Source organism: Petromyzon marinus, chromosome 54 (assembly GCF_048934315.1).
Source record: "Petromyzon marinus isolate PM22_M1 ecotype Great Lakes invasive population chromosome 54, UKy_Petmar_22M1.pri1.0, whole genome shotgun sequence".
In the NCBI taxonomy this organism is placed as follows: Eukaryota; Metazoa; Chordata; class Hyperoartia; order Petromyzontiformes; family Petromyzontidae; genus Petromyzon; species Petromyzon marinus.
The window spans coordinates 8,558,542-8,575,493 of NC_133720.1; the positions used below are offsets into that span (position 1 = coordinate 8,558,542).

Sequence of the window (16,952 nt, forward strand, 5' to 3'; positions counted from 1 at the left end):
CCGCACCAATTACTCATTTTAGGCTGAGTCGACCTAGAAGAGGCCCATGACCGGTTCAGAGAATCGTCACTGGTGTTGGCCGTGAGCGGGAATCGAACTTGGGTTGCCGGGTTCGTAACGCGGCGCGCTAACCGCTACACCACCGCTCCACACACGCGCGCTGATATTTACTTTAAACGCGTTCCCGTATCTGCACGCACCGCCAAAAACAACTCGATAAACGTGCTTGACAGAAGAAATAGGCAGACATCATGTCTTCCTTCCCAAATTCGTCCTTCCGCATTTTCTTACACATTCTATCAGCCACGCGGCCCTCTGAGAGTGCACAACGTCAGCCGCATTGGTTCAAGCAAGCCTCACTGAGAGTCTCCTGATGGGACCATAAAAGTCAAAACCGGTCAGTGTCCCTTGTGTTGAACCAATGTTGTTACTACGATTATGCACTCCCAGATGGAAGGCCGTCTGGCTGAGTGTTAAGAAAATACTTTATTTTGTAATGTTGGGGGACAGATTTGGGAAGATGAGGTTGTGGGATGCTATTGGCAGGAATTACGCTCTTTAAAATGAAATTATTTTTATCTGCAATTGTCTGCTTAAGCCTCCGCGCTGTTATTATTATAGACTGCTTCTTTGTGTCGTCCAAGCATCCCACTGTAGCATGACCCTCGTGAACAGCAGCAGCCTCCAGACTTCACAACCAACGTGGTCTAACTTTGAACTGCAGTTACCCCTCTGGTATTGAGCCCGGGGTAAAGTCCTCCTCCACCCCTCGGAATGTCGCGCGGCTCCACTGCGCCTCGTCGACGTTGTTGTTGCGGGCACAGCTGTGAAGAAGCCGTCAGACCCCGAAGGCGGCCGACTCCCGTGGTGTGTCGTTTGTTTTTAACTAGCCGGTGGCGCTGCAGAGTTGCCACGGAGTGCACGAACACAAATACCACAACTAAATCCCGTCAACAACACTGTGGCCTTAAGAGTAAAAAATATATACCTCGGCAACGTTTCAGACAATGGCCCTTCTTCATAGTGCAGTAAAAGAAGATAGGCCCGAGAGGCAGAATGGGCAGTAAAAGCTGGATACTGCACTTACAACCGTGCGGCCTGATAAGAATTACATGTTAAACGTTTTCTGATGACATCTTTTTTTAAACAGGTAAACGAAAAGTGACATTATTCGTAGATATCGAGTAACAGATAAACCCCTTCGACAATCACATCGTCACTACTAAATAAACGCATCTCTACTGTACATAAAGTAAAATGACAATGCTGCTGAAACAAGAGAAGGCATTGTTGTTGTTGTGAGGACCACCCCCTTGGCAGCACATTCCCCGTGCCCCGTCACCATCTCAATAAGCGCAGCCCCAGGGGTCCAACAGCCCATACGGCCCGACTACAATCCCGAGGCAGAGGGGGCTTAGAAATGCAACGTGAGATCCTGATATGAAACTGACATTTTAATACAATGGAAGTGAATAGGGATCGGGTTTGTCTAGAACTCGAGAAGACAGTTGGGTTTCAAGTGATGGCGTTGGTTAAGTGCTGCCGGCTGAACGGAATCGATGGACACCGGAATTCTTTGTTTTACCACGTAAACATAACACGTTCCTTCGGAGTGGGCAGGTAGGAACTTGGTTGGACCGCGCACTCGATCCGTGTTGGAAATTAGTGCCGAAACTCCAATTACGCAGTCCCCCCACACACAGGATAAAGACAAAGATCCCCCGTGTAGCCTGTAGGGGGCAAGTGCTGTTAGCGAGCACCTATGAAGGCCGGCACGGCACACGAGGGGGTGGGTGACAGCAGCACGCCCGGCCGCCTTTGTCTCCCCGATGTTCACACACCACAGCAGTTACTCGTTTGAGGCTGAGTCGACCTCGGGGAAGCCCAAAAGCGGTTGAAATAATCGTCACCGGTGGTGTCCGTGAGCGGGAATCGAACTCGGGTCGCCGGGTTCGTAGCGCGGCGCGTTAACCGCTACACTACAATGCGTTACGCTTCCACATGCGCGGGTCACGTGACATATTTTACGTCACAGCTCACTTGCCGTGCAAAAAATATATGCATTATTGAGCTCCCCCCCCCCCCCCCAAAAAAAAAAACATCAAAAGTGTATTTTTATAATTTTTGCATGGTGTACAGTCTGGAAAGTACCCACATGGCAAATTTCCAGTTTGTTGCATGTTGGAAAGTACGCTAAAGATTTTGAACAGACACACATTCACAACTTTGCCTTTTATATATATGGAGATTAGTAATCAGTTAATGAGTATGTGATTCCTCTATAAGAACATGCAACATGTATTGTGTATTACTTAATACGCTTCCAGGCTGCGCTTAGTCTGTAGCTATCAGAGCGGTTAAAATTATTGATATTTCTCTCAATTTCGATGGATTCTCGAATTAGTCTTGGCTAGTAATAATTAGTTTTGAATAGACAAATTATCCCTGGTGGGCAGTGTGGAACCTGTTGTTCCTACCTGTATAAATGTGTTGTTAAACCCGCCACCACCCAACAGCCAACTAGTAAGGGTTGTCACATAAACATAACATGCCAATTCGTCACTAGTACAGCACTCCGGTGTGTTGGAGAGCAAAGCCGCAACATTTGAACCCTATCAGGTTTCGAGATCAGAGGCGGAGGTGGGGGTATTGTAATTATATAATAGACTAGCTGTACTACCCGGCTTCGCCCGGGACTTGGATCCACCACGCCTGGCCGCCTTTGTCTCCCCACAGCAGTTAGTCGTTTGAGGCTGAGTCGACCTAATAATTGTAATCGCTATCAGAGCGGTTAAAATTATTGGTATTTCTCTCAATTTCGATGGATTCTCGAAATAGTCTTGGCCAGTAATAATTAGTTTTGAATAACACTTCAACGTTATCAAAATCAATTGAGTGTCCTTGTTGGCAGGCATGTTCTGCCACTGCCGACAGTTGTGTTTGAGAGAATTTAATGTTCCATTAGTGTTCTTTTAGTCTTATGCTAATGCTACGTCCCGTCTGTCCAATATAGCATTTACCGCATAAGCAATTGCTCCGATATACACCTTCTGTTGATAACTTAGGTAATTCATCTTTAGTACAAGACACTAGTTTATTTATTTTGTGTACCGTACCAAATTTTACTTTAATGTTTTGCAAAACATTGTATAATTACAATACCCCCCCACCTCCGCCTCTGATCTCAAAACCTGATGGGGTTCAATGATGACGTCGTCCTACACTATTTAAGACCGGAAGCAGGTGGATGGCTTCAATATTCTGGCAAATCGCCCGAAGATGCTGGATGTAATTTTCAGCGAAACGTCGTACTCAAATTCTAAATATTGTGGAGAAGTAACTAATTGGTGTTTTGTTAACGTGACAATTTTTTTTACTGATTGGCTGTGTCGGGTGGTGGAGGGTTGCGACACATTTATACTTATGCGATCTAACCCAAAAGCCTTTATTATGAATAATATTGGTCGCGAAAGCCTACGTGTTAAATTGGACAATTGTTGAAATGATTCGGCCCACTCCACCAAGCAGTACACACGTTTACACCACGCGACCTGCCGATCAGTTGATCGGCAGGTCGCGTGCGGTTGGGTCAAGTGTGGGTACTCCCACCTCTTTTAAAGACGTTTGGCTTGCGTGGAAAACTGGGCCAAAACTCCCTCTCATCGAGGCCTTTCCGCCAGCACAATTTAGCATGACCTTGCTCTATTCGAGACACGTGTTGAACACAATGTTGAGTACAACTTTGATCGTGCTGTTTATAGCTGGCCGCTTTACATTTGGGTCATTGCTCAGCAAACTGCTAATAAGAAAAATACAACCAGAATCCCACAAAGACCTTACTTCGCCCATCCTCCTCGTCATCCTCAGCCATGATCTATCCATTGCTGGATGAAGGACTGCCGACACTGTCACTCTTCCTCACGGTCTTGCGACTCCACGATCCATGTCGTTCCTGAACATGAGCTAATCTCTTCACTCCATTTCTGTGGTGGTCAGACTCAAGGCTGCGTTTCTTCTTTGGCTGCCATTCTGTCACCGTCCATCGGCCATCATCTTTCCTGTCGCACACCCAACATATTTCGGGCTCAGGCGGAGTATACTTAAGTGTGCAAGGGAATAATTTGCAGCTAAAGTAACCGCGGTTCCTGTCGATTCATTAAACTACTGTGCGTGTGAGCACTGCTTGCCATTTCAATGTCACGAGATGTCCGCATACTGTGCTGTGGATATAAAAACCTGTTAGTGCACCACACTTTGCATTATTAGAGCGCCGAGCCTGGGTTGATGGTCTCAGCCTGGTCACCAATGATTGCTAAAAAAAATCTATCAGACTAACTTTGCTTCTGTGATTAATTTGACTAAACTCCAGCTCTCAGAATTAAATATCGGTTTGACTGTCATGTAACGAACTTCACTCTCATGTGCAGAGCGAGCTATAAAGTTCTACCGTCTTCTGTGTGGGGACCAGAGGTGTCACTTGAACAACGGTTCTCAGAAGTAGCTCTGCGATACTCTTCCGTGGGCTATATTATCCAAAACAAAGGGTTGCACTCCTCTGTGAGATGTTTCATAGGATTCTTCGTCTTTTCATACGACGCCAAAAGCACAATCGCGATCACGTTGGGGAAATTTGCAAAGTTAGAGTCCTGAGAATACCATTAAAAGGGAAATACTCGGCTGTTTCTGACTGATAATTTCCAATTGTGGCTGATGAGCGTGAACTTGAAAGCATCAAAAAGATATCATGCCCAGTGAAGCAGGCCTCATCTCATGTTTACAACCTTAAGTGGTGGAAATTACACGTTCCTGTGCCAGGGCCAAGTCTATCTATAAGAAAAACTGCTATTCATTTTCCCACAATACCATGAGTAGAACTCATTTTATCGAACCAGGAGGCAGGGATGATAGGCCGAGTCAACCTACCAACCACGATATGAACTCGTAACCTTGTGATTGCGAGCCGCTCGCTCTACCGCTGAGCCACCCAGCTGCTTCAAGCAAAGCCCACCTGCGATGCACTGCACTCTCGGGGGTATTGGGATAAAAGTGAAACGGTCATTGTAGAGCCACTTGGGGCTTCTTACAATCCTGGCTCACATACACGAAGGGAGCCCGTTAGGATGGCTGCAGCGATCAAGACATTTATTGTACACACATGTCAACCGCTCAAAATCACATGCGCCACTTTCGTCCATGGGTGCAGACCAAAATATCACTCGACAGTAGCACTTAAGGTGGACACATTCAGATGTCTTGTATAAAATATAAACAAAACACACAGATGTGAATACAAAAAATAACCTTTTCATATGGAAACACAAGTCGTTCTGGAGAATATCAGTAACAAACGAGATTAGCTCAATAGTGTCTGCTTATTATTCCGTTACTTAAATTCTTCACAATTATGCTAAAGATTATTACGTGTGAGGTATTTTAGAGTTTTGCATCAAACTAGGACCCATATGTAAGAGAGAGGATCCTTGCCTATAAACATTTGGCATTTCACCAGCATTGGTTCACCAGCATTGCCTGACTGCTGATAAGACAATGAATGTCAAAACCGGTCCAGATTTTTTGCTCGTGTTAAACCAATGCTGCTGAAATTATGACTTCCCAGAAGGCTGTGCGGCTGATGGAATCCAGTATTTAAAAAGTACTTGGATTTGGATGTCGAGAGAAAGATCTGGGAAGGAGGCGTATTGTCTTCTTGTTATTTTTGCTTGTCATATGAAAAGGTTATCACAGCAGCATTCACTTCTATTTCTCCTGAAGATATCATTATGATTAAGGCGTCACCATGTTCGGCTCTGACCCACAGCCCATCTACCCTGCCGGCGACTGCACCACATTCCAGACTACGATACAGGAAATGTGTTTGGAAATGACTGGGCCACAAGGGATGGTGAGCAGCGAGGGCTCCCCCATACAGGCACGTCTATAAACTTCCCGAGCAAGGGCCCCCTGCATTAATAACAAAAAATAATTCTCACGTGGGCGGGAGAGTGGTGGTGAAACTTGCACCCTACAGCCACAGGGACCCGAGTTCTGATTATAACTGGCGTGCCTTGCTGTGTGGCATTTGTATGTTTTCTCCCGACATTCTGCGGGAGTTTCCTCTGGATTTTCCGGTTTTCCTCCTGAAGCTAAAGCTACACAATGTGACTGGTAATGGCCAAATATCCCAGTGCTAAAAAAAACATACCTGCAAAGTACTCAATGGGTTTTACACACACAAAGCAACATCTCCTTCTTCTGTAAAATCTTGACAAGACAGTCCTCAGAACGGTCTTGAACCTCAGTAAGCCTTTCCTGGTAAACAAACGTAACAATAATATTCAAATCTCAATGTTTCGAGTCTCAAGGGGGGTGGGGTGGAGGGTGATCATCCCCCACGAGGCCCACGAGGGTTCGAGCGCTCAGGTCGGGGCAGACACCAGGCCAGCGGGGCCCCTCCCCAGAGTCTGCCCGGCCACCGACGTCTCCAGCGGCTTGAAGCCCAGCTCCTCCCGCGGGATACCAAAGGCCTCCAGCTTGGACTCGTAGGTGCGCAAGAGGTCGTTGTGGGCCTGAGGGCATTTAAATGGACTGTGAGACGTTGTTTACATTTACTTGAGGCATCCATTGTCTGCTAAGTTTCACGATTAAATAGGCACCCCCCCCCCCCCCTTCCTTAATAACATAATCGTTAGCGTCATTGTCGGGATGATAAGCAATTAACAATGCTTTGGGACAGATGTGAGGAGGCATATTGTCTGCTTATTTATTTTGTACCTCAACATCTATCAATCTCCTCCAGCAATAACTTTGCTCATACAGCATAATAGAAGTGAACTAAGTCACATTTCTAAATCACTAATATCCTTAAACGTAAAAAAATTAGTAACAGTGTCTCTACAGATCACTGGAATATAATCGACACAATTACACAGCAATCAGCTGATAGTGTATTTAACAAAACTAACACTACCAAAGTTAACAAATTTGCTAGACTAACTAACAAACAACTATCAACTAAAAATTAACATATTATAAACAAAACGGTTATCAACATGACACGTTGAATTTTCCAGCGATATGGTTTCAGTCCTGTCTCAAGGTCTTAACTTTGCTGTTGCCCCACGAACAATCCCTGTCGATGAGATCATTGCTGGAATCAGCAGTTAGACATCTCCCCCATAATCAAGCTGAGATGACTAGGCAGGAAGTTGCCAAAATTATTGAGAACAGCAAATTTTCAAAAACAAATATTAACTTCAGTGAAGCAAAAGCCTTAAGAGAATTGAGAGCAAATACATATATGCAAATTCTTGCTGCTGATAAGGGTCAAACAACTGTTGTGATGCCCGGTGAGGACTATGATAATTAATAAAACAAAGATTTTAAAAAACGTGACCCAACCAGCACCTTGGAACACAAAACAATCGCAATCATTGCTAAGTCATTAATTCCCAAGGAAGAGCAATACCTGATCAAACCAAGGGCATTAAAACAACCAATACTTTATGGGCTACCAAAAATTCACAAACCTGATGTCCCATTAAGACCCATAGTTAGTACAATAGGCTCTGCCACGTACAAATTGGCACAAAACGTAACGAAACAAATACAGCCCAACATCGGTAGGACCTCTTCGTCATCAAATATATTAAGCTTAACCTAATGATATTGTGGTAAATTTTTATGTAACTTCTCTGTTCACGAGGATTCCGGTCAAACAGTCAATTAAATTACTCGACACTCTGGTAACGAACAAAGGCTTAGCCAAAGATATCCAAAGACTAGCTGAACACTGTCTAAAGAACAATAGGAAGGAGAAGCAATGGGCTGTCCTTTGTCTCCTGTGATAGCGAAGTTGTACATGGAAGATTTTGAAACAAAATCTATAGCTTCAAGCACACTAAAACCCTCTGCTTGGTTTAGATATGTGGATGACACATTGGTGGTCTGGCCACACGGCAAAGATACACTGAACGCATTTCAAAATCATCCCAACTCGCAAAACCCATCCATCCAGTTCAGCATGGAAGTGGAAGCTGACAGAACTCTACCATTTCTAGATATTCTGCTCGGACGGGGTCTAAATAGTAAAATAACACACAGCGTGCATACTGACGCCTATCTGAACGCAGTCACACCATCACCTGCACAGAAATCTGCTCGTATAAAGACACTCATTTATCGAGCTAAGAAAGTGTCAGATTGTGATAGTTTGAGAAGTGAAATTCAACATGTTAAAGAAGCGCTGCAAATGAACGGTTACAATGATGCACAAATCAACAGGACATTGAATGCCAAAACCAAATCAAATAACACGAGCATTGAAACTGCCCAAGTAATTAAAATGATCAAAATACCGTACATTGCTGGAGTAACTGATAACCTAGCCAGATGTTTGGAAAAAAAATCAGTCAGATTTGGCACGGTACATAAAATACAGAAATTAATATCTGGTACAAAAGATGTATTACCGAAACTATCAGCAGAAGGTGTTTACAGATGTAGCGACATCGCTGGATGTCACCATGCTGTGGGTGCAGTACCAGCCCTAAAGGGGCACGGTGTGCGTGGAGTGACATCGCTGGATGTCACCATGTTGTGGGTGAAGTACCGGCCCTAGAGGGGCACGATGTGCGTGGAGTGACATCGCTGGATGGCACCATGTTGTGGGTGAAGTACCGGCCCTCGAGAGGCACGGTGTGCGTGGAGTGACATCGCTGGATGTCACCATGTTGTGGGTGAAGTACCGGCCCTAGAGGGGCACGGTGTGCGTGGAGTGACATCGCTGGATGGCACCATGCTGTAAGTGCAGTGCCAGCCCGAGAAGGCACGGTGTGTGTGTGCCGACCGAAGGGGAAGGTCGGGTAAGGCCATGACACTCTGGTTGACCTGTGAGGACACGTGACTGGTTGGAATGACAGGGGGGCCCCAAGAGGGGGCTAGGAGGGTCACATGATTCGAACCCAGGTTCTTCCTGACGGATCTGGAAGGGGGGCATGGCCAAGGGGCAGAGCCGGCCACGCCGGAGAGAATATAAGCCGAGTCCCGAGAGGGATCTGGGTTGTTCGTCCTGGGGAAGAAACCCTTCGTCTATGATCTCTGTTCTGCGAGTCTTCCAGCACGTGGACCCGGGCAGTATGTTGTTGTACCCGGGTCCAGAGCTAATAGTTACTCAGTAACCAGTGTAGTTAGCCAGGGTGGTCACCACCCTAGGTCGTTGTCTTGTTAAAGGGTGAAGTCACCCCGTTGTTAAATCATGGGACCTCCTTTGCCAGTACAAAAATATGAGTATAAGTTTTCTCCTTTTTTCTGCAAACAAACAGGTGTTAAGATGTTAAAACGCCAAACTGAAACCTTTTACAAGGAATCATGTCTGCATTAACCACATATACTTGTGGTCAGAATGCAAACAAAAAACAGCATTTGAGACTAGGCTCGAAAAAAAACCTGTCTCTGGTGTGGACCAATCAGTTTCAAAGACAATGCATATACTATCAGAGTATGTTTTTTGTTTGGATTCTGACCACAAGTATATGTGGTTAATGCAGACATGATTCCTTGAAAAAGGTTTCAGTTTGGTGTTTTAACATCTTAACACCTGTTTTGTTGCCAGAAAAAAGGGGAGAACCTATTCTCACCCCGTTGTTGAAACTAAATAAGTTTGTTGCCTCCAAGTCTAAGAGTGTGACTCAGTTGAATCCACTAAAACTGGTGTCAGAAGTGGCCAAACGTTTTTTGTGAGGGAGATAGGCCGAGTTAGGTTTGATGTTTATGCAATGCAGACAACCTACCAGGACGTTGTCGGACGACGAAGACGACGAGGGGATTATTCCTCAGACAGCCCCGGGGATGGTGACCCCGGAAAAAAGGAGTGAGGCGCCGCCAGTGGAGCAACGCGATGACCGTCATAACGACGGCTCGCCGCCGGCAGAGAACGAGCGCCGATCATTCCGCGCCCGCCTTGCTGAACTTCTCGAAGCCGTGGCCGCGATGGTCGCAGAGCTCGACCATGAGGAGCCGGCGGTGGAGGAGAGAGCGCCGGAGTTGCGCGGAGCTGCTTCCCGCCAGCGGGAAAGCTCCGTTGCGCAGCCCGCGCACGCAGCCGCCATTTTGTTCGTCGAGCGGTACGGAGAGCCCGCCAAATCTGAAAGCCCGCCAAGTTCGCCTGCTGAGATCCCATGTCTCAGGCGCCGTCTACCATTTGTAAAGGAATTCACGGCTGCGAGAGACGACTGAGTGGCCTTCAAGCGTCGCTTCAAGACGAACTGTGATTTGGCGGGATGGCCAGAGGCGGAAGCGCTGAGAGCGCAACCCGCCGCTCTTGACGACGACGCCTTAGCGGCGTTCTGCGCCATTCTGCCGACAGAGAAGGCCACGCTTCCCCAGGCCTTTGCCCAAATGACGGCAATTTATGACCCGCCGTCAAATGTTCGCCATAAGTTCGCTGCACGGAGGAGGGGGGGGAGGCCGAGACGCCCCTCGCCTTCCGCAGTGCGCTGTTGGCGCTGGCAAAGGCTACATACCCAAAGATGAACCACACTGGTCGACTCGCTGGTCCTTGAAAGGTTGCTGATGCTGGCGAAGGATCTCAACATCGTCCTGCCAGCCTCGGAGGAGGATGATTTATCTTCCCTCAAAGTTTCAAGGTGCATCCAGGCGCACCTGCTTTTGAAACAGAATATGGGGTTGGTGGCGTGCACCGCGCCTCTTGAGACGCATGGTACACCCGAAGATGCGGAGCCTGTCCAAGCCTGCGCTTCGGTCCAAGGCGGAGGCTGGTGGGGAGACGGCATGGTGCGACGGGATGACAACACCGACGGCGGGAGACCTTTCCTCGTCCAGGGAGTGGCCTCGTCAAGTGCTACAACTGCGGCCTGCCGGGACACGTCTCGTCGGGTTGCCGCGCCTCATGACGACGCCTCCCCGGACCACCGCCATCATCTGCCCGACCCGTCCTCAACTCCGCTAAGTCCCAAGGTTCCGAGCGTTTAACACCCCCGAACCGCAGATTGCACCGTCTCCAGGAGCTCAAGGGGTGGAGCGCCCGTCTTCCCTGCTCAATGCTCCTCACGACATTTTCGAATTCCCCCCGGGACCCCAGGGAGCTTACGCCCACCTTGCCTGGGGGTCCGGCTACAAGGACTCGTTCTCATGATCCCCACACACGCACATTCCCACACCGTCGGTTGGATGTCGCACTCAACAGTCGTATTTGTCATTGGCTGAACCTGGCCTTTATTGTGCTCACGGGTGTTGTTACACGTTGAGGGTGGGTGATGCTGGTGCTGGGGGGGGTTCCCGAGATTGTGTTACCGCGTGTTTTTTTTCTCTTTCTCTCTCTTCTATTGTGGTATTGCCCTATTGTTGTGTTCTGTCCCTCTGTTCCCTTTCCCCGTTCGTCACTGTATATAGTGTATATATTGTAATATTGGTTGTTCATTTTTATTTGTTGAGGCGCGAGGGGGCTTTGTTATGTTTTTAGGAGTTGACAGCCGGGACGGATGGGTTTTACGAAGGGGGGGGGGGGGGGGGGTGATGTAGTGATATCGCTGGATGTCAGCATGCTGTGGGTGCAGTCCCGGCCCTAGAGGGGCACCGTGTGCGATGTCACGAAATCGCTGGATGTCATCATGCTGTGGGTGCAGCACCGGCACTAGAGGGGCTCGCTGTACAATGAAGCGACATCGCTGGATGTTACCATGCTGTGGGTGCAGTACCGGCTCTAGAGGGGCACGGTGTGCATGGAGTGACATCGCTGGATGGCACCATGCTGTAAGTGCAGTGCCGGCCCGAGAAGGCACGGTGTGTGTGTGCCGACCAAAGGGGAAGTTTGGGTAAGGCCATGACACTCTGGTTGACCTGTGAGGACACGTGACTGGTTGGAAAGACAGGGGGGGCCCCAAGAGGGGGCTAGGAGGATCACGTGATTTGAACCCAGGTTCTTCCTGACGGTTCTGGAAGGAGGGCGTGGCCAAGGGCGGAGCCGGTCACGCCGGAGAGAATATAAGCCGAGTCCCGAGAGGGATATGGGTTGTCCGTCCTGGGGAAGAAACCCTTCGTCTATGATCTCCGTTCTGCGAGTCTTCCAGCACGTGGACCCAGGCAGTATGTTGTTGGTCCCGGGTCCGGAGCTAATAGTTACTCAGTAACCAGTGTAGTTAGCCAGGGTGGTCACCACCCTAGGTCGTTGTCTTGTTAAAGGGTCAAGTCACCCCGTTGTGTTGGAGCTATAGAAATGCGCTGCCTCCATGTCTAAGAGTGCGACTCAGTTGAACCCACTACACAAGATTAACTGCACGTGTGCCAAATGTTATGTTCGGCAAACAGGACGAATGATAAGCACGAGACTAAAATAACATCAGATAAATATTAAATACACCCAAATACAACTGTCAGAAGTAGCAGAACATGCGTGCCAACAAGGAAACTCAATTGATTTTGATAATGGTGAAGTTATGTGCAAAACTAGTTACTACTGGCCAAGACTAATTAGATAATCTATCAAAATTGAAAGAAATAAAAATAATTTTAACCTTAGTCCTGCGTGGAAGAGAATCATCAAATAATACATTGTTTAAATGCATGCCAATAAAGGGCACCATACCTCAATGAGGATTACCATTGGTACGGCTATTTTAATACACACAATGGACAGAAAGGACAAGATCAAAGGGCTCGCATAATGCACATGCATAATGTATGTTGACTAATTCATTCCCCCACCCCCACACTTTGCGCAAGAGCGCAGAAGTGTAGTCACCACATCTACGCCTCTATATAAGGAATGAAACAGTAAGACTTCACAAATCTGGCTGTCGCCTGATGAAGCAAGTTGTAATTACTGGCGAAACGTCGTACTTAGATTGTAAATGTTGTAGCTTGGCTCTCCAACACACCGGTGTTCTGTACTAGTGATGAATTGGCATGTTCTGTTTAAGTGACAACCCCTTACTATTTTTGGTTCTTTCGGTAAAGTCACGTAGAAGGGAAACAATAAAATGATAAAAAAATATAAAACAATAAAATTATCACGACGTTTCGACTGCAACACAAGCAATCATCATCAGGTGTGAAAACTACAACAAGAAAATTTGAAAAAAGTGGCGTTTTTTTTTACTTTAGCACCATGGAGAGAGATTTGACAGTTTGTTCAGATGGACGAGTCCATCTATGTTCAGAAAAGAGGAGGGAGGAAACGAAAAATAATGGATGCTGTCTGAAAGCCACCTTCAGCGTGATCAATCAATTAAGACCCGAAATGGTTTATCAAATTCTTCCAATGATTGCTAAGCCAGAATCCATCTTCTCGGTTGAAATTGTCTCTGCGTTTGTATATGTGGATAGCCTCATGAAGACGGATTCTGGCTTAGCAATCATTGGAAGGATTTGATAAACCATTTCGGGTCTTAATTGATTGATCACGCTTAAGGTGGCTTTCAGACCGCATTCATTATTTTTCGTCTCCCCCCTCCTCTTTTCCGAACATAGATGGAAAAAACCAATGAGTAATATATGGACTCGTCCATCTGAACAAACTGTCAAATCTCTCTCCGTGGTGCTAACGTTAAAAAAACCGCCACTTTTTTCAAATTTTCTTGTTGTGGTTTTCACACCTGATGATGATTGCTTGTGTTGCAGTCGAAACGTCGTGATAATTTTATTTTTTTAATTTTTATTTTATTGTTTCCCTTCTACGTGACTTTACCGAAAGAACCAAGAATATGAATCCCTGCAGTCACGAAAGCTTTAAATCAAAATTTAACCCCTTACTAGTTGGCTGTGTCGGGTGGTGGCGGGTTTTAAAGACACATTTATATATTTACACAATCTAACCCAAAAAACCTCTATTATGCACACATTTGTGGTGAACATGCAAACAAACACATGCTCTTGTGATAAATGCATTGTCTTTGAAACTGATTGGTCCACACCAGAGACAGCTTTCTAGAGCCTAGTCTCAAGTAGTGTTTGACCAGAGAACGCCAAAAGGCGGAGAGCACAAAGACAATGCACTATCAGGGCATTTATGGCTCGGGGTGAGCAGCTACATCATGGGACCTTTCTTGCCAGTATCAAAATATAAGAATTGGTTTTACCCTTTCCGGCAATAAAACAGGTGTTAGGATGTTCACACACCAAATAGATCGTCCTATTCTCTAATTAAACTGCACACCACGCGCCACTGATTCAACTGTCGGCACATTCTGTACAAACTGGCACTGTGCACCATTTAGAACTGTATGTGTCCATTTAATTATCTATTTGCATCGGATCGCTAAAACTGGCTGTGAGAATGGTTCTTCAACTCACTGGTGAGGCGGAAACAATAACACTTGGCGCGTTAAATGCTTGTACATCTCATCATTCTATTTGTTTGGCTGAGAGGGTCACACGATGATAATTTGGTTAGATCATTACATGGCCTACCCAAAACATAAATAATAAATAATCATTAAATAAGCAAGTGTTCTGGCTTTCTCCGAATATGGATACCACGGAATTTGGAACCAGACCCACTCAGCCAGTTCAGAAACCAAAGCCAGCTCGCTTCCTAGTGGTTGTGAATACAGCAGCTGCTTTGGCCATGCATGTGTTATGGTTGACATCATTCACAGCAACAGCCCTGTTGGCAACACTCATCGCTCCTCCAGTTGTTTTGAAATAATTTCACGCTCAGGAAGGGCTTTTGGGGCTCAAAGGCACAAAACTTCAAGAGGTCGGGAGATTGAATCGAAGCGGCGACCTCTGGATTTAATTTTACCATGGCAGCTCCCGGTGTCGTTTTGTCAAAAATATTAAATGCAGAGGGACCTAGCATGCTGGCTGGACGGGTCACAATATCTTCCCAGTAGATTTTGTTTTTATGTAAGGCAGATTGCCTGAAAGGTATGCGCCAGCCTTATTTCATATTGATTTATATTTGTGCAGTTTTAAAAGTCTCCTTTATCACAATTGCTTTTGCTCTGATTAATATTTGCTTCCTTGCTGTACTTTGTTTTCATGTTATTGCTTTTGTCATGTTGGTGACCCAGGCCACTCTTGCAAATTAGCCTAATTTCTGGTCTCTGGAGTTCTCACCCAGCCACACAAATAAACTTTAAGCTTGAACACTGTGGCAGAAACACTGATGAAATAATGACAAAACAGAGCATTGCCTTCTCACCTTGCACACACGCGCCAGCTCATACTGCAAGTCTTTTATGGCGTTGTTCTTTGAGTCCAGGACGTCCTGCATGAAAAAAACCAGCGCGATGATTGAAACGTGCACGTTCAGACAAGTCACTCACTGCCTTGGCTGCCACTGCTGTTCCGTCAACACCTGTGCCACATTGCTAACACGTGAGAGCGTCTGCAATGGCATGCAGCCAATGTCAATCACAACAACACTTGTTTTATGAGATAATAAGTGAGCAAGTCTCCACTAAACATTCGATCCAGACACAACATTTGCAGCTCAACAAGGTGTTTTTATTGGTGTTCTCATGTTGCGTTGTAAAACATCACGAGAATAGTCTTTCTCACAATTACTCATATAGAGTTTGTAAATGCATGAACACATATTGGACCATAAATAAATATTGGGACCATTCCTGCATTTCTCATCTGACAGTTCACCAGAATTGGCTCAAGCAAGCCTTATGTTAAACTCATTGCTGCTGAAACTATGCACTCCCAGAAGGAAGGCCGTGTGGCTAATAGGATGTGTAAAGAAAGCGGGGAGCGGTAGTGTAGAGGTTAGTGCACTGCGCTACAAACCCGGTGACCTGAGTTCGATTCCTGCTCATAGCGAACACTGGTGAAGATTATCTGAACCGGTCCTAGGCATTGTTGGCATGCTAAACAGGAGCCATGCAAGAGAGTTAACCATTCATGACAGCGCTGAACAATATGCGAAGCTGGCCATCACGTGGCAACAGCCCTGCTGCGTCCCAAACGCTGGTCTGCTTCATCACAGTGATGATAATGGTGATAATGCTGTTTCAGCAAGTTTTCTAGACAAACAACATCTAAAGATTTAGTTTTAGCTGACTGACAAATATTGCTCAATCCTTCAAATACATTTTCATCCGGAACATTAGCTCTCTGTATATTTTTGTCTGTTAGAAAGGAATGTAAATTAGGGTGGCAGGGTGATGCAGTGGTAAGCAAGAAGGACCTGGATTCAATTCCCGACTTGGGTGCTTTTCTCTGTTGAGTTTGTATGTCCTCTCCTATTAAGCATGGGATTCCTCTGAGTTCTCTGGCCTCCTCCCATAGCTAAAACAACACACAATGTAATTTGTACTGGCCAATCATCCCAATGCTGAAAAATTACCTGCAAATTACTCAAATTAGGATTACACACAGCAACAACATTGCCCCCTACTGCAAAAAACTCTTTAAACTAAAACTTTTTTTATTTTACCAGGTAAAACCCACTCAGCCATTACGAATTTAATAGCAGCCAAATAATGTAAACGCGTGATGTTGATTCTAAATGTGGAGGAAAAAATCCACAAACTCCAAATATCCAGGCGTCAGGGTCGGGATCGAACCCACGTTCTCCTCCATACTAGGCGAGGGAGATAACATCTCACCACCGCATCAGGACCTCCCTGAAAAAAAGTCTTGAGACTCGGCGAGGCTTTTCTGGGTGAACAAGTATAATTATAAACAATAATAATTTGAAGGAGTTGCGGCGGAGAGCCTGTTGTTACCTCCAGCTTGCGGGTGACAATGCTGAGCGCCGTCGGGTCGAGGCTGGAGGCAGACAGCACCTCATTGAGCTGCGCTTCCTTCTTCTCCATGGCGTCCGTGAGCGCCACCAGCTTGCGCTCCAGCAGCAGGCTCTTGAAGCCGCTTTTCTGCTGCACCTCGTGGACGGCCGTCACAAACTTGCGGTACAGCTCGTCCCGCTCGCTCTCCACCTGTAACACACGGAGGTGACAACGACGTCTCCATTAAAGGTCATCACT

General features: G+C 46.3%; 1 protein-coding gene across 1 annotated transcript in view; it reads right to left on the minus strand.

Annotated features, from left to right (window-relative positions):
- Positions 1 to 5,125: 5,125 nt before the first annotated feature.
- DRC4 (dynein regulatory complex subunit 4) overlaps positions 5,126 to 16,952 on the minus strand; it is a 32,464-nt gene continuing 20,637 nt past the window's right edge. Inside the window, exons 9-11 of the mRNA XM_032974442.2 lie at positions 16,695 to 16,904; positions 15,161 to 15,226; positions 5,126 to 6,566 (exon numbers count right to left, since the gene is read on the minus strand). Coding sequence (XP_032830333.1) covers positions 6,417 to 6,566; positions 15,161 to 15,226; positions 16,695 to 16,904 — 426 coding nt within the window. The 3' untranslated portion in view covers positions 5,126 to 6,416. The remainder of the gene's footprint in view (positions 6,567 to 15,160; positions 15,227 to 16,694; positions 16,905 to 16,952) is intronic.